Source organism: Sinohyriopsis cumingii, chromosome 9, assembly GCF_028554795.1.
Source record: "Sinohyriopsis cumingii isolate HCF-2022 chromosome 9, ASM2855479v2, whole genome shotgun sequence".
Taxonomy (NCBI): Eukaryota; Metazoa; Mollusca; class Bivalvia; order Unionida; family Unionidae; genus Sinohyriopsis; species Sinohyriopsis cumingii.
The window spans coordinates 108,018,760-108,042,980 of NC_142969.1; the positions used below are offsets into that span (position 1 = coordinate 108,018,760).

The following is a 24,221-nucleotide window of genomic DNA, read 5'->3' on the forward strand; positions in this document are numbered from 1 at the left end:
AATATCACCATCCCTCAAGGTAGTGTAGCCATAACAACCATAACAAGATGTCAATATCACCGTCCCTCAAGGTAGTGTGGCCATAACAAGATGTCAATATCACCATCCCTCAAGGTAGTGTGGCCAAGATGGCCACATTTGAAGTCAGATTGAACAATTTTTATTTAGAACCAACTTGAAAACATAAATAAAACCTCATGGAGTAAGTTTACTGGTGAAGACCTCATGGAATAAGTTTACTGGTGAAAACCTCATGGAATAAGTTTACTGGTGAAAACCTCATGGAATAAGTTTACTGGTGAAAACCTCATGGAATAAGTTTACTGGTGAAGACCTCATGGAATAAGTTTACTGGTGAAAACCTCATGGAATAAGTTTACTGGTGAAAACCTCATGGAATAAGTTTACTGGTGAAGACCTCATGGAATAAGTTTACTGGTGAAGACCTCATGGAATAAGTTTACTGGTGAAGACCTCATGGAATAAGCTTACTGGTGAAAACCTCATGGAATAAGTTTACTGGTGAAAACCTCATGGAATAAGTTTAATGGTGAAAACCTCATGGAATAAGTTTACTGGTGAAAACCTCATGGAATAAGTTTACTGGTGAAGACCTCATGGAATAAGTTTACTGGTGAAAACCTCATGGAATAAGTTTACTGGTGAAGACCTCATGGAGTAAGTTTACTGGTGAAGACCTCATGGAATAAGTTTACCGGTGAAGACCTCATGGAATAAGCTTACTGGTGAAAACCTCATGGAATAAGTTTACTGGTGAAAACCTCATGGAATAAGTTTACTGGTGAAGACCTCATGGAATAAGTTTACTGGTGAAGACCTCATGGAATAAGTTTACTGGTGAAGACCTCATGGAATAAGTTTACTGGTGAAGACCTCATGGAATAAGTTTACTGGTGAAAACCTCATGGAATAAGTTTACTGGTGAAAACCTCATGGAATAAGTTTACTGGTGAAAACCTCATGGAATAAGTTTACTGGTGAAGACCTCATGGAATAAGTTTACTGGTGAAGACCTCATGGAATAAGTTTACTGGTGAAGACCTCATGGAATAAGTTTACTGGTGAAGACCTCATGGAATAAGTTTACTGGTGAAAACCTCATGGAATAAGTTTAATGGTGAAAACCTCATGGAATAAGTTTACTGGTGAAAACCTCATGGAATAAGTTTACTGGTGAAAACCTCATGTTGATATGACTTTCCATTGAGAAGGAGCAGCAATCACAATATTTTTAAGATTGCTGTCATAGTGTCATATTAGATGTCAAATTGGCCCAACTTTAATTTATGACCAACTACACATCATAAAAAGTCTTTCAGTGAAAAGCCCATGTTGTTATGACCATCCATTCAAAAGGGAGTAGTGATAAGATTTTTAAGATGGCCGCATCTTATAGCATATGCAAATGGGATTTATGTAATAATTGAATATTTAAGTTTCTCAGTGTGTATGTGTATATGTGATCTGGATTTTTAATGTAGCTTTAACAATTTTTCAGTCATATCACATGTCTGCAGTGTGGCAGTTTATAATGATGTCTAGCACTGGGGAAACATGCTGCAGACATGTAGCATGATGTCACACCCAGTGACATTATCCTGACACCAGGCCAACCAGTCCTAACACTAACCTCTTAATGCAGAGCACCAAGCGAGGCAGCTGTTAGTACCATTTTTATAAGTCTTTGGTACGACTTGGCCGGGGATCAAACCCACGACCTCCCGCATCTGAGGTGGATGCTCTAACCACTAGGCCACTGGAGTGGTGTAGTTTCTTGGTAAAAAAGGGTTTTAAAAAAATCAATTACAAATGGAAGTAAAAATATTTTAAAATAATGACCAATATTTTTAAATTATCTAATAATAAAAATGTTAAAAACTACTAATTTTTATTTATTTTTCAGGATTATTCTTGTTGTATTGCAATAACAATAATAATAATAATAATAATAATAATAATAATAATTATAAGAACAATATTTGCATCATGTATATGTATTTTTTTAAATATTTAGTCAAATTGCTGACAAATTAAATACTATCCAAATATAATTACAACATTGTTACAATTTGTTTTGGCAGACACTTTTATTCTGACTGCATTATTGTACTTGCATGATAATTTTATCTGATAATTTTCACCATGGTTTCAGCTCAGTTTTAGATTATAGTTGATGATGCAGCAGTAGGCATCTTTTAAACATTATAATGTACTTTTTATTCATTGATAATAGCAGACTCCAAATCACACCCCTGCACCACATCGTGTATATTAGGATGCTCTGTCTCCTGAACATAACATGGATTTAATAATGCACACACAACACTGACATCTATATTTTTCCAAATTACAAACGTTTTCACTGACAGAACATGGTATGGCTTGAAATATGTCAAGTGTGATGGTATTACACTAAATCTGAGCTAGACTGTGCTTCTGCCTGGGGAATATTTTCTGAGGCTGAAGTGGGGTACAAAAGAGAATACGTTAGATCCCGACTTTAGACACTGGGAGAGTAACGTTGATATGTAAGGTCAAAGTGCTAACCCTACTCAAAAGTTGGAATTCTCAGAAACTTCAGTCAGAAATTTTTTATCTAAAATATGTATAAAAGAATAAAGCAATTAGACTCTAAGCCACAGTACAGTGACAATATAGGCCACAAGACATTCTTAAAAATCAGGTTCTAATTCCCCCTTGGTCATTGTATAAAAGGGCAGTAAGATGTCAACCAGCCCCCACCTCCCTCCCAAACTATCAGGGTCAACAACCTATATTTTCAGCCAAACATATGATGATCCTGTACAGTAACGCTGGGATCCAATCTTAAAACAGAGGATGCACTCCAACCTTATACCCCTAGCCGAGTACAGTTCTCACCACATTCCAATTGTTATTGGACTGACACTTCAAGAATGGAAGCAAAGTTTTACTAACTATGGATACCTTTAAAAGATCATTTTATGGGGTACATTTAAAGTTATTCACATTAAGTAAAAATCACAAGATTATATTGGATATCAGCACCATGGCAACAACTGGTATGTGGCAAGAACTGGTCTTCCCCCCTCTGCCAGTATTAGTGTACAGAGGTTACAAGGAATATCAGAATATATCCTAATATACCCCAAATATATTTCAATATCTTTTTACGTGCATTATATATATATGCTTTTAAAGAATCATGTATTACATGAAAATAATGGAAACATTTTGAATTGCAACTGATGGTTATGATTTCTTTGCATATAGCAACACATTGTGTTTTTTTTTTAATACACTCATGGTACTACTGAATTTGTTGTCTTTTTTCTCATGTTTTATTGATGGCTTCTTGGAGAAAAATGTAACCTCATCTCAAAATTGAACTGAAGTTGAATGACAAATACAAAATATTAATTAATCAAAAGGTGCATAAATTCAGTAGCATAACAGACAATTAAATAACATTTGAAGAAAAGACAAAAATTCTTCATAATACCTGAATAGTGTATTAAGGTTGTAGTGTGTTCTAATTATATTTCCTAGTCATCTCAAATGGCTAATGGCTTTGTGTTAATTAAAATTTAATTCTTCTTAGTGAAGAATCAAGCAGGAGTTGTGTTTTTGTGTTCACGTGTTGTGTTTTTGTGTTCAAAATTCTTGTTTCTTAGTTACTGCAAATGGATAGGCTCTTTATTAATTTTGTTTTCGTTTGTGAAACCAACTACCACACCTACAGTTTCAAATTGCATGTGTTTATCTGTTGTACAAGATATTGTAGATTTTGTATCTCTTAATGTGCTGTCAATTTACCAGTATTTGAAGTTATATTTACTGTTTCAATATATCGGCCACATACAATCCTGGGAATATAAATTCTCATTTTAGTGAAGTAAACATCTGGGGAGTCATGTTATCGTCCTATTCTGCTCAATTATTTCAACTTGCAAGTTTGTTTTTTATTGATAAATTTAAAACAAATAAAAACATAAAGCGAATAAAAATATTTTGTCGACTACATAAAAAAACACAATATGAATTATACTTGAATTTTGTTGGATGTATACTGTTTTAATTCATAAAGTAAACTGATCATTGTTTAATGATTTCCTTCAATACTATCAAACTGCATTTATTTTTTGGTTTCATTCAATATGTTGTACACTATTTCGACTTAATTAATTTAATTATCTCTTTTTAATCATTTAAACTGACTGAAAGACAATAATGAGACAAAGAAAATAGAATACATTTTATTAACTGACTAAAGTGAGAAGAGAATAAAGGAAACACAAAATGTCTTATAATTGTATATTCATGTGATGTGTGCTCACTGATTACCTTTATGGTTTGAAACTGCCTGTATTTATTTTTAATGTTTAACATAAATTTTATTTGTTTCCTTTTTGTACATATATGTTTTCTGATTCCTTGTTCTGGGGGCTTGTGTTTGTTTAATTATTTTCCTCTACAGATTTCTTCTGTTCAATAATATTTTGTACAATTCGTTATTTTATATCGGTCTACTAATACCAACTTGAATTATTCTTAAGAGATGCACATCCATTTGGCATTTGGGATTGCACAACTCCTTAATCAAGTAATGTGTAAGATAATTCAAAATGAAATTTAAACATCTCTATTTAAAATTAACCACTGAAAATAATTAATGGGAAATGAAAACAGACAATAAGGTCTGTGTGTGTGTGTGTGTGTGTGTATGTGTGATTTGGATTTTTAACCTAGCTTTAACAATTTTTCAGTCATATCGCTCTGATTTCTGCTGTGTAAAAGTTTATAGTGATGTCTAGCACTGAGACATCATGCCACAGACATGTAGCATGATGTCCCACCCAGTAACATTATCCTGACACCAGACCGACCAGTCCTAACACTAACCTCTTAATGCTGAGCGCCAAGCGAGGGAGCTGTTAATACCATTTGTATAGGTCTTTGATATGACTCGGCTGGAGATCAAACCCACGACCTTCCGCATCCGAGGAGGACGTTCTCACCACCAGGCCACCGGAGTGGTCGACAAAACGGTCTTTGACTTCTACTATTTTGACTTTTAGAATACATAAAAAAGATTGGTGAAACATTTGTTTTTTAATATATGTATTAAAATCCCAAAAACGTATAACCATGCCTCCACATGGTGCCAGCGGGAAACAACATCACATCTAACATGACAGAGTGACTTTGTGTATTGGATTAATCTAAGTGAAACAAAGAATTACAAAATTATGAACTTCAGTTATTTATCAACCTTTCTAATGCCTATATCAAACATATGATACCCAAAGAGCATACAATGTGTATATAATGCAGCTTTGGGTGTATTTGCCAGACAAGTAAATACATACAAATATAACTTTAATAAATACAGTATGCTATATAAACAAGGTATTTGTTATTTGGGTATTATACAAAGATGAAAAAAATATGAAATCCTAAAAAAATTATGTCATTTTAAACAATTTTGAAAAAGAAAATAAAAGCCTAAGGATTTTATGTATAACAGTAGTACACGTTTTTATAAAAAAAAAGAAGGAAATACCAAACCAATATAGGTTATGCTATACAAAGAAAATCTTAACCATCTAATGCAGCACATCTATTTGTCTGGAGTTTTTGTATAATATATGATACCTAAAGAACATACAATTTTGTATATTTTAGCATATCAATGGTATATTGGGGGGCATTTGGTGCATTTTTTTTAATATGTTATAGGTGCTGTCTAATGTTGTAAAGTGCTTAGACCTTCTAAAGATTAGGTGCTATAAAAAGTCCTCATTATTATTATTATTATTGGTATTATTATTATAATTATGATTGTTGTTGTTATTAATATTATTATTTTAGTTATCATTATTGTTATAATTATTGTTATTGTTATAATTATTATTGTTGTTGGTATTGTTTTTATTATTATTGTTAAAATTATTATTATTGTTATTATTATTACTTCGTTATCATTATTATTGCTATAATTATTATTATTATTATTATTATTTTATTATTATATGGGTGGATTAAAGCATTATCGTATTTCAGTATTTCATGCTGCATTTACCAACATTTTTAAATATGCACAGAGTTTATCAATATCACTGAAACAATTCTTTTTAATAAAAATGATTAGAAACTCCCCGCCCCCATTTACATGCTAGTCCTACTGAACAGTTGATAGCTACAATAATGTGCATGCCATAACTTGCTCAACTTCAATTGTTTCATTTGCCTTATGTTCTTCACCTCGTATAATGACAGGTTCAGTCTATAACTCATGTCTTTGTGGAATATATAGGACAATTTCAATAACTCATCCATAGGATTATAGTGATTTGTTTTCTACTAATACACATATATATTTGATGAAAAAATTGATAATGGATCTGGATGAACTGCCTAGATATGTGCTTTTGATGCTTATGTAGGCTCTACAATGACCAAGAAACTATGCAGCGGCTTACAAACTTGAAACAACATTTCTTTTTATTTCAACATTACTAAGGTTAAGTTAAAAACATGTTTAAATGTACCCGCCATGTCGGCCAATTCTGCGCATCGGGTAATTCTGCACAATGATAAGTCATTTCTGTAAACATTGGATCATGTGTTATTTTGGGTCAAAAATCCATTTTGTCTCCAGAAAGAACAATCATACATTAATTAAGGAAAGTGATATTCATAAAATGTACAAAAATATCCCACATTTAGACTCGAAATGTACATAAAAATGTGATTTCTAAATGGCAACGTGAAGACCCACTCCATGACCTTCTTGAACCTGTAACCCAGAAAATGCGATTTACTATGCATCTTTTAGAATCATACAAATAAATACATTCAATAAAAGATGGAAATGTGTACCTTAAAACAAAACTATTTTAATCCAAGTTTCCAATTTTGCAAGAAGTTGTCTCACACCTACAAAATCGTCTGCTACCCAACGTGTCTGCTTGCCGCTAGAACATAAATTGTGAACAAATTCCCCAGCGTATAGTCTGTTTCTAAATTCTGTAGTAATTTTTCCCCATCAACAAGACGTTGTACTCGCATTAAATCCTATTCATTGTTGTTTCTCTTCCATGTAATAGCTTATTTTTCATAAAATGTTGAACTTTACTAACTTTTTTACAAAATTGGTTTAGTTTGCTTAAAATCTCTTGCCATTTATTGGCATTTTTACGTTGAATTTTGTAAAACTAGCTATAAACCTGACCTAATTACTCGACTGAACTGCTGATCCAAACAGTGCAAAGTAATATATTTCATTTCTGTAGCCTGATGGATAAACATTACATCCTTTCAAAGCTATGCACAGAATAGGCCGACATATCGCAAGTCAGAAAAACGGGGGGGGGGGGGTATCCTCTGTGTCCAAAATTAATATTATTTTGAACAGAATATTCTGGTGACAACTGCATCTTTTCAAATGGTAAGCATGGCTGTATTTTATTTTTGTCAATCGCTCGAATTCGGTATGCGTTTTGCTTCAATATTGGAAACGAAATCCTTAGGTATGCAGAAATGCCCGACAGCAGTGTAAATATTTTAAGAAATTTGTAGCAGCATTATCAGCGTGGTATCTAATGTTGTGTAATGTGTTCTCATTAACTTCTGCTCTTTCACAGCGACGCCAAATGTGATGAAAATCACTGAAACATCTTTTAAAATAAAATAATATAAAAATTATAATAAATTATCCTCATATTAGCAAACATGTGCAAATATATAACTGAATTGGAAATGGTCGTCCCTGTGTCAATGACAGCCATATACACGTTCGTTTACACGTTTACAGATTTTGTAAACGTATACCTGAAATAAATGAACTTAGAGTTTACACGTGTCAACGTTGCAATCTTACAAGTTATACCAGTGTACAGTATAGTATACTAAATTTCCAACCAGTAATGTGGTCTTTACAAAATCATAAATGGAGTTTCGCAGCTTTGGGCTCAATGAAACAAGCCTGAATCTTTCAAGAGAAGTAAATAAACTTTGGGGACATCATGTAATCAGCTTATTATGCATTTTCTTTGCGGCTTCTTACCCTAGCATCCTTATAAAATGCATGCTTTTCAACAGCTTCACCATTACATGAAATACTTGCCTTGGTTGAAAAATCTTGCAAAGTTTTCATCAGGTCCTGCTCGCTGCCCCCTTTAAGAATTTGTAATGTATTTTCATCCATTTTCCTCATTCGAATCAAAATTTAAAATCAGACGAAGCTTGCCTGCATCTTTCGTTAGTATTAACAAATTGATTTTGACAGACGGAAGAGCATAAATTTACCACATTGTACTGTCAACTGATCTTTAAAAAATGTTCAATCGATGCACATTTGGCTTTACCAGACTACGCACTTACTTCCCCTGTTTATGTCTCGGTTTTTAAAGCATCTATTTGAATTTTATTAAAACATTACATTTGCTTAGACTGCTTTGAATGAGTTAATTTAGGAAACAAATTAGGTGGTAACTTGTTTCATTCTTACTGTTGTATAGTTAAACTATTCTGATTTGCTTTTTGACATAAACAGACAGCATGAGATAATAATATTTGTATGATATGGAATTGAACTACCTGTTATAAATAAATTAGTAATAGTAGTACTAGTGTGAAGAAAATAATATACAAAATTTGAAACAGGCAATGTTGTGGTACATTTGACCAAATTTTCTTTACTTTTAGTTTAAGTGTGCAATCACCTTGGAGCATCAAGAATAACTATAGCTGCTTTTTTTTGGAAATTTCAGTAATCTTTCTTGATTTTTGTACCACTGTTACCTCAGACTGAAAAACAATATTCTAGCTGCAGCATGGTATATGCATTGTAGAATATCTCGAGGGAGATAACTTTTTTAATGACCTTATCAACTTGCATTTTCCAGCTCAAGATTTTGTCTATCATGATGCCAAGTAGTTTTTCATTTTCAGATTGTCATATATTCATTCCTTTTATCTTGAAATCATTTTCCTGAGCTTTTACTCCTGCTCAACTACCTATAATCATGGCTTTTGGTTTGCTGCATACCATTGTTACCACACAGGTTATTTTATTATTACCAGATCTTGATTTAATTTAGTGCTAATCTCATAGTCTGTTGATCCAGTATTACCTTGTGTCATCTGTGAAAATAGGGGTGGATAGCTCCATGTCAAATCAACACATAAAGAGCAAATCATTGACATATAGAGCAAATCATTGACATAAAGAGCAAATCATTGACATAAAGAGCAAATTATTGACATAAAGAGCAAATCATTGACATAAAGAGCAAATTATTGACATAAAGAGCAAATCAAGACATAAAGAGCAATTCATTGACATAAAGAGCAAATCAAGACATACAGAGCAAATCATTGACGTAAAGAGCAAATCACTGACATAAAGAGCAAATCAAGACATAAAGAGCAAATCATTGACATAAAGAGCAAATCATTGACATAAAGAGCAAATCAAGACATATAGAGCAAATCAATGACATAAAGAGCAAATCATTGACATAAAGAGCAAATCAAGACATAAAGAGCAATCATTGACATAAAGAACAAATCATTGACATAAAGAGCAAATCAAGACATATAGAGCAAATCATTGACATAAAGAGCAAATCATTGACATAAAGAGCAATTCATTGACATAAAGAGCAAATCAAGACATAAAGAGCAAATCATTGACATAAAGAGCCAATTATTGACAAAAAGAGCAAATTAATGACATAAAGAGCAAATCAAGACATAAAGAGCAAATCATTGACATAAAGAGCAAATCATTGACATAAAGAGTAATGGTCCGAGAACTGATCATTGAGGACCAACAGACTTTATCTGAAAGTTTATTTAAAATAGAAACTTGTTGTTGTCTGCCTTTATGATAGGTTTGAAACCAAGTTAAGCTTTCATGATTAACTTGATACATGCTGAGCATTTCCAGCAGGATTTTGTGATTAATAGGGTCAAAAGCACTTGTGAGGTCAAAAAAAGAATGTGCATACAAGGTTACCTTGATTGATTGCATTTACTCAATCTAGTTAGTGTAGTCTGGCATGAATGTCCTTCACAGTACCCTGACTGTCATGAATGTAGCAAGTTAAAAGATTCCAGATGGTTTCTAAACTCACTGCAGACATGTCTTCCTAATATCTTTGAAAGTGGCGATAAAACTGATATATGTCATTTCAGAAAGATTTTATGTATTAAAGTTATTCTGGGGACATCACCAAAACTACTGTAACAGTGGGGACAGTGAGTTATTCTGGGGACATCACAAAAGCTACTGTAACAATGGGGACAGTGAGTTATTCTGGGGACATCACAAAAACTACTGTAACAGTGGGGACAAATGGTTATTCTGGGGACATCACAAAAACTACTGTAACAGTGGGGACAAATGGTTATTCTGGGGACATCACAAAAACTGCTATAACAACCCAGATTATTCTTACAATTCTTACAATGAAAAATAGTCAGTTAGACTATGTAAAGGCATGAAAAGCTTCCATGACTTAATATGGTGATAGCAAATTTGAATGGGACGACCATGCAGATAATATCTGTATGTGCCCAAACTTGTCCTACTTTCTAGAATCAATAAATATTTACCTACAGAAACTTGCATTATGTACTTCCAACTCTGGATTCTTGTTAAAAATGTAAGGGTGAACTGTGCCAAATTTTAGCTTGACAGGAAATTTTAAAAAAATGGAAGCAAATATTATTTTATTGATTATACAACAGCATTGTTTACAGAATTAAAATAGGAAAGTATTTTCACAAGGCAGTTCATGTATATAAATTTCTTCATGGCTGCTGTACCAGGATTTATTAAGGTCCTATCATTATCTAACACTTAACTACCGGTATTTGAAAATCAACATCACATAGAAACCTTCATCCAGGAAACCATGAACAAAACATTTTAAGAAAAGCTTCCAATACTATGGGACAGCTCAGTGGAAGACGCTTCCATTGCAAAAATATTTAAGATTGAATCATGTAGAACATGTCTGTGTTATAAAAAAATAGAATTAAATATTTAAAATTCCAAATCCTAAAAGAGACGTACATGTATTATTTCAAACCATCAGATTAACAAACCAAAGAGAAAATACAAGTTCAATATTTTGTTCTGGAATTTATTGCAGGATTAATCTTCAGATTTATAATTTCCTTGTTTTGAATTTTCAATATTAGCAAATTTGTAGTTGTAAAATTGTATAAAAATGTCTTGTATATATAAATTCAGTGTCTGAATGTCTCTTTTACAAATAAGTCTTACGGTATATCAAAGCATTAACTGTTAAGTTTACATCAAGATCCTGCATACAGTTATTTCAAAATATATTTTTGATTAATATGAAACAAAAATTTACATATGCAGTAATATCCTCCTACTTTCATGATAATGCATTTATTATTATTATTATCATTATTATTATTATTATTATATGTTGAACTAAACAGTGATGTAATTACTATTAACTTTTTATAATGTATATTATTACACCTTCTCTTTAAGAGGCCTCAGGGAATATAGTGTTCGCCTAAATAAATCACCCTCTGAATATAAATAGATAAATAAATAAATAAATAAATAAATATTGTTAGCAGTTATACGCGTAACGTTACAGTTTGCAAAAATTGCCTAAATATAATGCTGTATATAGTACAATCTAACACCAACTAAACTTGTTACGCTTTATTTCATTGGCTCCATTCACGACTATTGTCCAATCAATACAGCTCTTTTAATGTTTGACAGTTGTTAGTGAACAAGGAGCAAGGTAGTTATTAACGCTGATTCAATTTTGTGTACGACTCATGTGATGAATGCAAGTGGTAAGAGATATAAGCAAGAAAGAACTATCCTATACATAATACATACACTGCTTAATTTGTTAACTTTCTTATGAAACGCATGCAGTGGAGTCGTGGCACACGGTGAAGGGGGTGGGGGTGAGGTTAGAGTTTCATCCATGTAGGAATTTATTCCTGGTGGAACGGCTCCATTGGTACGAAATTAAGGTAGATAGTGAAAGTCTCCATCATAATCTCGGAATTTATTGTTAGATGAGATGTATTTTTAAAAATGTGTTTATTTTCATAGCAGGTACATTATTAGTCCAACAAGTTGATCTCCACTTTGTCTTCTTCAACTTTACTGGTGGCGGAGACCAGTCGGATCAGGCCGTATTTCATATCGAATTTTTCACCCTCACATCATTTCTGACTATCAGACGCTCGCCAGTAATTAAAAAAATTTATTTCAGTCGACCTTTGTATGCAGATGGTAAGTAAAATCCATCTTATGTTGACCCATGGCATTAAATCCTTAAGAACACTCACTTTTTGAGTATTAATCCATGTTAGAACAGAACACATGCATCTATTAATGACCTTTTTTTAAATTGCTGATGCCACAGGGGTTCGTTACAAAGAAAATTAGGAGTATCCATCCATGAATCATGGGACAGGGTTGGGGTCTATCCTGTAACAATATAACACAAGGGAAGACACCAGTCCACACCCCTCGGTAGCTCCAACCCTGCTAGTTTATCCCAATTGCATCTGCTAATTTCCAGCTTAAGTCAGTCGTAATCAAATATAGTTCAATTTTTAAAAAAGTTGAACACACTTTGGTCAGTTTGATATATTGGAGAAAATGCAAGAATTGTTAGCCGATTTTGATGTCTTGACAAGCAATGGCCTCTGGCAGTGTTGTTTGCATTTGGTTAGTCTTGGATTTCGCCATTGACTGAAAGGTAAGATCTGAACAACCTTGAGTCCACAGTAAATATCATTAATTGACATTGTGGTGCATTTTAATTTTTGGCAACAAAAACAAATATTGCTTAAAATTTGGTGTTAATTGCTGGTTACATTGTTGCATAGTACATTGTCAACTCCTGAAACATACTTATTGTTTGAAAATAAAAGTCAGTACTTATTGTAATCACTTAAACAATTATAAATTTGTGTTTTTATTGTTGTCCATATATTAACTTCAAAGAAAATGGACGAGCAGCAGTTCTTAGTTACAAAGATGACATATCTCTATTTCCTTGTCATCGTCTGATTTTATATAACGGTGAACTACAGATTCGAGGTTGTTCGGATCTTACCTTTCAGTCAGTGGTGAAATCAAGGACTATCCAGTGTCTCACCAGTTGTATGCCGATGACACCCAAAAATAAAAATCTAGCCACCCAGCTGAAGTAGATGCTACCATCTAAGGTGTAGAGAGGTGCATTTCTGATGTGAAATCATGGATGACATGTAACAAGCTGCAGATGAATGATGATAAAACTGAAGACATTCTGATCACAACACAAGACTTTCTCATTCACATCCTTTACCTCAAATATTTGCCACCAAGCTGAACATCATGATCCCCTTTAATGTTACAGTCATCGACCACAGGGCCTGGACAGTGGATGCCTTGAACCTAGGATGGGATCATCTGTTCACCTAAGCCTTCCTATGCTTCAGGACGATCCCATAGATCCTTCACAAAGTTAGGTGATCAGCGGTTGAGCTCATTTTGATTGCCCTTCACTGTCCCCAGCAATCGTGGTTCAACAATCTTCTTAATCTGCTGGTGGACCATCCCAGGACCTTACCTCAGAGAAGGGACCTTCTGTCGCAATACAGGAGCTCTCGGATGCTAAGCTGCCCCCAAATTCTGCACCTTTACACTTGACTCATCTTAAATGGCTTCTGTGCAAAGAAAAGTTTTCAGGCCAAGTTGCCAATGTGTCATTCAGTCCAGGAGAAGATCTGCCTTTAAGAAATAATATATTGCCAATGGAGAATGGTACAGTAGAAAATTTGTCAAACCTAGCTATCCCACTAAACATGGTGGCTGATTTTCTTCTTTTCCTTTTTGAAGAGAAACAATGCTTGGTTTCTGCTATTAAGAAATATTGTGCAGCCCTTGCCAACACTAACATTTTTCAAAAGGTCCTGCCATCAGAATGAATTCTTGCTTGGCAGACCTGATCATGTATTTTTAATTGCAGAATATAATGTATCACTCTGGAATCTCTCTTGCATCTTGTGGTCTCTTAATAAACCCCCTATGAACCTTTGGCCAAAATATCCTTTGAGTATGTTATCCTCGAGACAGTTTCATTACTCACCTTGGCGTTGGCAAGACAAAGGAGCAAGCTTCATACCCTATTTATGGAACAGGGCTGTATCAGGTTCAGTGGGAATTATGAGCCATTTTCTTTTCATTGCTAACCAGGTTTTTTTTATAGCAAAATGCAGCTCCCTTCAGTTGCTCCACTCCCAGTTGAGATCCCCAATCTCGGCCTTACATGTGCTTTGAATGACCATGATGGATTTTTATGTCCAGTTAGGGCTCTGTTTTAACTTGGCAGCCTGTAAAGGGAGAAGTTTGGGTAGGAAACGTCTAGTCCTACCATAAATGGATCAACTGATATTTCAGCTTCCGCCATTTATAGATGGATGGATGCTTTAAGTACCAAGAGAGCTTACCAATTCCTTACTGTTAGGGACTTGTCCTTTATGAAGATTAAAATCCATGAGATTTATGCCATTGCTATCTCTTGGGCTTATCTAATTCATTCATTTTGGAGAATGTGTTGAAAGCTGTGATTTGGCACTATGACACTGTTTCTTTTCCTTTTACCTTCACTCATTAACCCCTCAAAGTCAAAGCATTTTGACACTAGGCCCAGTCTTCATTGCTCAAAAAATGGCCCATGTGGATTCCATCCTGCAGCAGTCCCCAGCTCTAATGTAAAAATTACTTAGTTTTTTATTTGCCACTTTTGGGATCATTAGACCTACCATCAAACTGACAAATTCAGCTGTGCAATAGTTTTATGTATATCAATTTTTGTTGTAACTTCTGGTACATGATTTTATCTCATTTGTAAAAAAAAATTATCATAGCTGTAAATTGTACATAATAATTTGAGTTAAATTTTGTCTATGTGACCTGAGCATAGTATTACGTAGGATCTATGAATAGATACTTACGTATGACTTGACAATTATTAATAATAAGACTTATTTGTGCCATTGACTTAATTTCTCATTGGCTGATGTGTTTCAGTGTTTCTAGAAGAATTCAGTAATTTCCCATTGGTTGGGCTGTATCACATGAATAGGCAGGTATTAAAGTCTGTCACATGGGGTCTTTTGCAAAATGTATTCACATTAGATGGTGTGTATAATGAGGTCCAATTTTGGAGTCATTCTCATTTTTCATGTTCCTGCTGAAGGTCTGCAGATATGTTTTATGTTGTACATAGATATTATTTGAGAGGAAAGACATTTGTTTGGACTCTTCACTGGAAACAGAAAGTGCTCAATATTTTGGACTTTAGTCTTTTACCATGGAGTAGTAACAAATAGCAACAAATATGGTCTTGCTGATATTAAAATGTAGCTTTTTTGTGGAGGGGTGTAAAACTAATTTGAATGCTGTAATACTAAACTGTTGCAATTGCCTGATTTCCTCCTCACTCCCTGCGGAGCCCCGAGTGACCGAGTGGCCTAAAGTGCTGTCCGTTACGGATCACTGCTGTCTCACCTCTGTCTGCATGGGTTAGAGTCTCAGATTCAGCCAATGTGTGTTTGTGAGAAAGCTTGCCAGTAGCTTCTCGTGGGTCGGTGTTTCTTTCCAGGGTTTTCTCAGGTTCTTCCTCCACCATTAATACTGGCCGCCATGTATAGCCTATCATTAAACCCCACAACAACAGCAACAACATCCTCCCTCCCTGCACTGATGTCCCACTAGAGGCTGCTACCTCAAATATATGAAGAGAATCTTTTATGGCTGCCTGATGTATGGGGCTCTTGCACAGGATTATTCCAGTGTTCTGAAAGATTTTGGTTCACACGAATGGGAGAATGGAATTTCTGTCATTCTGTCAGGTAGTTTTCTCACAGAAGTGCTAACTATGCAGCAGTAAAAAGTATATATTCCATAAGTAAAGTTAGTTCTGTCCCTCAACAAAAACCCCATTACATTTTCATTGACTTTTTAAAAACCACTTAATGACTTTTTAAAAACTGCTTAGCAGAATTTGACCAGCTTTAAAAGAAAGCATCCTGAAATGGAGAAATGATGCTCTTGTGCCATGGTTAAAGAAGCTGAAAAATTGAGGAACATGGAATCAGTTGTTTTCGTAACATATGCAATCAGCATTGAAAGAAATTTTCACATTAAGCATCCAACTGACCTTGAGTCCTTGGCATATGTCAGCCAGGCAGGTGATCCCATTTACCTATTAGGCACATGTCAGCCAGGTAGGTGATCCCATTTAGATATTAGGCACATGTCAGCAAGCCAGGTGGGTGATCCCATTTGGCTGTTAAACACGTGTCAGCCAGGCAGGTGATCCCATGTAGCTAATAGGCACATGTCTGTCATATGGTTGAATTGATCTCAAACCAACTTAGGTGTCTTGTTTTTAATTATCTTTCACATGATATTAGTCTGGCTCTATAATTTTAATTAGTATCGTAGTAATGATTAAATTAATTTGTAGCTGTTAAAAGTCTTTTTATTGTTTTTGCAATTGTTCTGGTTTAATTGATGGATGTCCCTTTTTGCTTTGTCGGCCATGTCTTGTTTTATCACGCTATTTTTAGAGCTCTAAATGAACTTGCTCAACCATGGAAATACTTACTGAAGCGTGATTTATCCTCATATTAAGCCATTTTTATAAATGTGAGAAATATATTTTTATTGAGGACTTTGGTCTTTCAGATTTTTGTTGTTGTTTTTTGTAACGGCACTTTTAACATGCTATTGGCTATATCATGCCATGGAAATGGGAACTACATAGCTTTAGCAAGGACACACCGAGGCAACTGACCATGGCTGGTTTGGGCAGGTATTGAACCTGTGATCCTTTTAAAAAGTATCATGCTCTACTAACTGACATTCCTTTCAGATTAGTTACTTGCAACCATTGTCAAACTGCACCTTTATCCATTCAAACACTATCGTGATATGTAGTAATTAATATAAAGTTGATTATAGTCATAGTTATTATTATAAAGTTGGGTATAGCTGCTGATAATGAAGTCATTTATAAGAAGTGTGTTACAACTCATGATGATGTAGTCATTGATATGAAGTGTGTTACAACTCATGATGATGTTGTCATTGATAAGAAGTGTGTTATAACTCCTGATGATGTAATCATTGATAAGAAGTGTTATAACTCCTGATGTAGTCATTGATATGAAGTGTGTTGTAACTCCTGATGATGTAATCATTGATAAGAATATGTTATAACTCATGATGATGTAGTCATTGATATGAAGTGTGTTATAACTCATGATGATGTAGTCATTATAAGAATGTTATAACTCATGATGATGTAGTCATTGATAAGAAGTGTGTTGTAACTCCTGATGATGTAATCATTGATAAGAAGTGTTACAACTCATGATGATGTAGTCATTAATATGAAGCGTGTTATAACTTCTGATGATGTAGTCATTAATAAGAAGTTTTATAACTCCTGATGATGTAGTCATTAATAAGAAGTGTGTTATAACTCATGATGATGTAGTCATTGATATGAAGTGTGTTATAACTCATGATGATGTAGTCATTAATAAGAAGTGTGTTATAACTCCTGATGATGTAGTCATTGATAAGAAGTGTTATAAGTCCTGATGATGTAGTCATTAATATGAAGTGTGTTATAACTCATGATGATGTAGTCATTATAAGAATGTTATAACTCATGATGATGTAGTCATTGATAAGAAGTAACTCATGATGTAATCATTGATAAGAAGTGTGTTACAACTCATGATGTAGTCATTAATATGAAGTGTGTTATAATTCCTGATGATGTAGTCATTAATAAGAAGTATGTTATAACTCCTGATGATGTAGTCATTGATATGAAGTGTGTTACAACTCCTGATGATATAGTTGTTGATATGAAGTGTGTTATAATGCCTGATGATGTAGTCATTGATAAGAAGTGTTATAACTCCTGATGATGTAGTCATTAATATGAAGTGTGTTATAACTCATGATGATGTAGTCAATAATAAGAAGTGTGTTATAACTCCTGATGATGTAGTCATTGATAAGAAGTGTGTTATAACTCCTGATGATGTAGTCATTGATAAGAAGTGTGTTATAACTCCTGATGTTGTAGTCACTGCTATGAAGTGCGTTATAACTCCTGATGATGTAGTCATTGCTATAAAGTGTGTTATAACTCCTGATGATGTAGTCATTGATATGAAGTGTTATAACTCCTGATGATGTAGTCATTAATGAGCTATGTTATAGACCTTGATGATGTAGTCATTAACATGAAAGGGATTATAACCTCTTACCTTTATCTTCGGCTAATGTGGGTATGTGAGAAAGCTTGCCAGTAGCTTCTCATGGGTCGGTGGTACTTTTCAAAGGTTTCCCGGGTTCTTCCTCCACCAGTAATACTGTCTGCCATGTATAGCCTATCATGTGCTGAAAAATGGTGTTAAACCCTACAACAACAACAACAACAACTGACTTTTAGCAGTTTAATTCAGAACTGAGCATCATGTTCCTATGAAGGATATGTTAGACTTGGTATTTATATATATATATATAGAGAGAGAGAGAGAGCTTTCTCAAAATGTACAACGTTACAATTAATACTTTGCAATTTATTTGAAATAGTAATTCAGTATTTAAAGCTAAGCAGTTCCTTGTCTGATATTCATTTAGGAGTTCAGAATATTTGTGTGATTATTTTCTTAGCTTTATACTATATTAATTTCTTTTACAGGAAAATGAATAGGAAAAGGAGACAAGTTTTGCAGCTGGATGAGTCCGGAAAAGAAAGTTTTCTTGGTATGCTTTATCACTTTATATAGTCCATATGAACTAGGTCTGGCAATAGGCCTGCTTAAGCAAGTTTTCTTTTATGCTTTATCACTTTATATAGTCCATATGAACTAGGTCTGGCAATAGGCCTGCTTAAGCAAGTTTTCTTTTATGCTTTATCACTTTATATAGTCCATATGAACTAGGTCTGGCAATAGGCCTACTTAAGCAAGTTTTTCTTGGTATGCTTTATCACTTTATATAGTCCATATGAACTAGGTCTGGCAATAGGCCTACTTAATCAAGTTTTTCTTGGTATGCTTTATCACTTTATATAGTCCATATGAACTAGGTCTGGCAATAGGCCTACTTAAGCAAGTTTTCTTGTATGCTTTATCACTTTATATAGTCCATATGAACTAGGTCTGGCAATAGGCCTACTTAATCAAGTTTTTCTTGGTATGCTTTATCACTTTATATAGTCCATATGAACTAGGTCTGGCAATAAGCCTGCTTAAGCAAGTTTTCTTGTATGCTTTATCACTTTATATAGTCCATATGAACTAGGTCTGGCAATAGGCCTACTTAAAGGAGACTAGAAATCAAAATTTTCCTTTTACGTATGTAATTCTCTACAGATTTTAATTCGACTGCAATGTTTATAAATTAAATATCGTAAGCGGGTAGTGATTATATTGCGTGGAAGATACCACGATTCCGTAAATTGCCGAGTTTTTCCGAGTTTTGATGAGACGACAGATCACGTGGTACCGTGATGCTATACTAGCCAGTCCTCGAATACAAACATAAACATTGGCGAGCGAGGCAGACAGGAGACCACATTTGGGATGCACATTCAAAAGTTGAATCTGCAGTTTGATATAATAGTTTATGTACTGTACTGGTAAGTGCTGAAAGAAATTTGTTAGGCACAGGCCCCGGGCTGGTGACTTAAATAAACTAAAGTCCTGAATGAAATTCCACAAGCCCGGACAGTTCATACCTGTCAACTCTCAAGCCGGGAGAAAAACCTCCCGATTTTGGGAGTATTTCCTCATCTACATCCCGATCTCGTAATATCTCTCAATTTTGCACAGCGAAGTCCCGATTATTACATTATGTCAGTCAATTTTCATTTGTCAGAAGAAAAAAAACCCAACCCAAACCATTTTTAAATATAACGTATGCAATCCACAGTCTAAACTGCCACACTGCTGACATCATAGCGATATGAATGAAAAATTGTTAAAGCTACGTTAAAAATTCAAATCACACGCACACACGTCTAAACCCGGCACTGGACGAAATAATTAATATCATACAACAGTTTTTTTCTTCCTTTTTTTCTTCTTCAGTAAATAGAACGTGAAGATTAAACATTATTCAAGTAAATTTCAGATTTTTTAAACAACTACAGCAGTACTATAGTAAAAAAAATAATTAAAAGAATAAAATTGTCACCAATTAGCTTAAATGAATGATCACATTGAAATTTTCTCTGCAAACAAAATCGCATCTCCATTTCCGCCAAAGAAACTCGGCCAGTTAACACCTGACATTCCTCTACCGTATATGAAAAGTTTAATTACCACAATTAAATTTCAAGGAATAAAACAAAATATACCATGCAGTATATGTGGCCCTAAAGCACTAATTCTGAATAAATATTTTATTCAGCAAACAGTGTTACATGCATTAAGACTTAAACCAAAGGAAATAAGGTGGGGCATAAAACTTGAGAAAAAACAGTTGCCACATGTACGGTAACTTGTGACTGCAGATTTGAACTGTTAAAATGAAGTCCATGGCATCGTAAGTAACAACAAAATAGGCATCGTTTATTTGGTAATCAATTGCTGGTGCTTACACATACACACACTGTCGAACATGGTTTCTTTGAAGTATGTCCGAAGGGCAGTCGTTTTCACAAGATCAAGGCAAGGATAAGGATTCTGTTCATTAGTCACACCAGCTTTATTGTTTGCGTACTTGAATCAAAACTTCAGCTATTTTGCAATTTAGCCAGAACTGACCAGAATATGCAAAAGGGGCTTGTCATGGGGGAATAATAAGGCGTATCACAGCGAGAAAAGGCATGTCAAATGGGCGGTCGCACATTGGGGCAAGGGGGGTGGGGTGTCAATAGTCCCCCCCCCCATTGTCAGACAGTTAATGTGAAACTTTGACCTTTTTTCAATCGCTGCTTTTTAAACTGCCCAAGGAATAGTTTTATATCAGTTCCAATTAATACAGATTACCGTTTATGCATACTACATGTAAACAATGCAATTTTTTTTAAAAAAAATAATTTTTATAAGATTACTGAAAATTGCGTTTTCTCGAAACACGACAGGTTTAGATTCTTATTTTTAGCAAAGCTTCCATTTGATTAAAATCAAATCTAAATTTCACCTAGGACAGTGGTGATTTGATTTAGTTTGTGCCGTGTTAAGGCATGTATGTCAACATCATGAAAATACATTTACACCTTTCACCAGCGCGATCAAAGTTTCCTCAGGCAAACAATTTTTGTTTCGACAAGCCTGACGGGCACCTCACTTTGAATACAGGATGGGCCGGAACTAAAACCAGAAGGGTCCAGGGTGTCGGGCTATCAGATTTGTTTTAGCACTGCTGTTGTAGATAAAAGGTATGTGGATTGATTGTTGCATTTTGTGGTCACTTACTCGTCCTTCTGCTTATTTTCGTAACTCACACGTTTAATTCTTTTCCCAGGATTTAAAATGTCCAAAGGTATGTCTGGAACAGCGCCAACTTTTAGTCTAGGCCTAGCATTTGCGTATCTTTGAGCTGCTATTTTTTCATGATCCCTCTCGTAACATTCCTTTGAGAAATGTAACGAGCACATAGTGCTATATGGTGTTGCTTTGAACTCGACTCGTTTGTAATAATGTACCCATTCTTTCATGATGCCTTTATCTTTCGAAAAAGAAAAAAAAAATTTGTCCACAGGCTTTTCTTAATGTTCTATTACACCCGTAAGCAACGCAAAACGGTATTGTCTTTTACTCTGGCAACTCCCACTTGGGTTGCTGGAGTCGCTACTTTGACGTCACATTCCGAAAGTAACCGAATAGGCGCGGAAATTTTGCATACGAGGTCACGGAAATTCAGCTCCTAGAAGATAGGCCAATATTTAAATATTGGCATTACGGTCGCAGATGGTACTTCAGAATAAGGTTTTCTGCTATAGTACTTTTATTATTATTCTATATTTCCATTGGTTTCTGGTCTCCTTTAAGCAAGTTTTCTTGTATGCATTATCACTTTATATAGTCCATATGAACTAGGTCTGGCAATAGGCCTACTTAAGCAAGTTTTTCTTGGTATGCTTTATCACTTTATATAGTCCATATGAACTAGGTCTGGCAATAGGCCTGCTTAAGCAAGTTTTCTTGTATGCATTATCACTTTATATAGTCCATATGAACTAGGTCTGGCAATAGGCCTACTTAAGCAAGTTTTTCTTGGTATGCTTTATCACTTTATATAGTCCATATGAACTAGGTCTGGCAATAGGCCTACTTAAGCAAGTTTTCTTGTATGCATTATCACTTCATATAGTCCATATGAACTAGGTCTGGCAATAGGCCTGCTTAAGCAAGTTTTCTTGTATGTATTATCACTTTATATAGTCCATATGAACTAGGTCTGGTAATAGGCCTGCTTAAGCAAGTTTTCTTTTATGCTTTGTCACTTTATATAGTCCATATGAACTAGGTCTGGCAATAGGCCTACTTAAGCAAGTTTTTCTTGGTATGCTTTATCACTTTATATAGTCCATATGAACTAGGTCTGGCAATAAGCCTGCTTAAGCAAGTTTTCTTGTATGCTTTATCACTTTATATAGTCCATATGAACTAGGTCTGGCAATAAGCCTGCTTAAGCAAGTTTTCTTTTATGCTTTATCACTTTATATAGTCCATATGAACTAGGTCTGGCAATAGGCCTACTTAAGCAAGTTTTCTTGTATGCATTATCACTTTACATAGTCCATATGAACTAGGTCTGGCAATAAGCCTGCTTAAGCAAGTTTTCTTGTATGCTTTATCACTTTATATAGTCCATATGAACTAGGTCTGGCAATAGGCCTACTTAAGCAAGTTTTCTTGTATGCATTATCACTTTATATAGTCCATATGAACTAGGTCTGGCAATAGGCCTACTTAAGCAAGTTTTCTTGTATGCATTATCACTTTATATAGTCCATATGAACTAGGTCTGACAATAGGCTTACTTAAGCAAGTTTTTCTTGGTATGCTTTATCACATTATATAGTCCATATGAACTAGGTCTGGCAATAGGCCTACTTAAGCAAGTTTTTCTTGGTATGCTTTATCACTTTATATAGTCCATATGAACTAGGTCTGGCAATAGGCCTACTTAAGCAAGTTTTCTTGTATGCATTATCACTTCATATAGTCCATATGAACTAGGTCTGGCAATAGGCCTGCTTAAGCAAGTTTTCTTGTATGTATTATCACTTTATATAGTCCATATGAACTAGGTCTGGTAATAGGCCTGCTTAAGCAAGTTTTCTTTTATGCTTTGTCACTTTATATAGTCCATATGAACTAGGTCTGGCAATAGGCCTACTTAAGCAAGTTTTTCTTGGTATGCTTTATCACTTTATATAGTCCATATGAACTAGGTCTGGCAATAAGCCTGCTTAAGCAAGTTTTCTTGTATGCTTTATCACTTTATATAGTCCATATGAACTAGGTCTGGCAATAAGCCTGCTTAAGCAAGTTTTCTTTTATGCTTTATCACTTTATATAGTCCATATGAACTAGGTCTGGCAATAGGCCTACTTAAGCAAGTTTTCTTGTATGCATTATCACTTTATATAGTCCATATGAACTAGGTCTGGCAATAAGCCTGCTTAAGCAAGTTTTCTTGTATGCTTTATCACTTTATATAGTCCATATGAACTAGGTCTGGCAATAGGCCTACTTAAGCAAGTTTTCTTGTATGCATTATCACTTTATATAGTCCATATGAACTAGGTCTGGCAATAGGCCTACTTAAGCAAGTTTTCTTGTATGCATTATCACTTTATATAGTCCATATGAACTAGGTCTGACAATAGGCTTACTTAAGCAAGTTTTTCTTGGTATGCTTTATCACATTATATAGTCCATATGAACTAGGTCTGGCAATAGGCCTACTTAAGCAAGTTTTTCTTGGTATGCTTTATCACTTTATATAGTCCATATGAACTAGGTCTGGCAATAGGCCTACTTAAGCAAATTTTTCTTGGTATGCATTATCACTTTATATAGTCCATATGATCTAGGTCTGGCAATAGGCCTACTTAAGCAAGTTTTGTAGCTAGACGAGTTCGGAAAGGAAAGTTTTC

The 24,221-nt window shown here is 34.5% G+C and overlaps 2 protein-coding genes across 3 annotated transcripts in view; one reads left to right on the forward strand and one right to left on the reverse strand.

The window, feature by feature from the left end:
• LOC149792441 (chaperone Ric-8A-like) overlaps positions 1 to 8,311 on the reverse strand; it is a 173,194-nt gene extending 164,883 nt beyond the window's left edge. The window contains exon 1 of the mRNA XM_089971018.1: positions 8,129 to 8,311. Within this exon, the coding sequence (XP_089827144.1) occupies positions 8,129 to 8,218 (90 nt within the window). The 5' untranslated portion in view covers positions 8,219 to 8,311. The remainder of the gene's footprint in view (positions 1 to 8,128) is intronic.
• A 3,446-nt stretch (positions 8,312 to 11,757) lies between these two features.
• LOC149792442 (uncharacterized) overlaps positions 11,758 to 24,221 on the forward strand; it is an 81,048-nt gene continuing 68,584 nt past the window's right edge. The window contains exons 1-2 of one of the 2 annotated variants that reach the window (XM_089971020.1): positions 11,758 to 11,804; positions 18,804 to 18,868. In XM_089971020.1, coding sequence (XP_089827146.1) covers positions 18,808 to 18,868 — 61 coding nt within the window. In that variant the 5' untranslated portion in view covers positions 11,758 to 11,804; positions 18,804 to 18,807. Of the gene's footprint in view, positions 11,860 to 18,803; positions 18,869 to 24,221 lie in introns of both variants that reach the window. The other variant, XM_089971019.1, reaches the window with a different exon arrangement.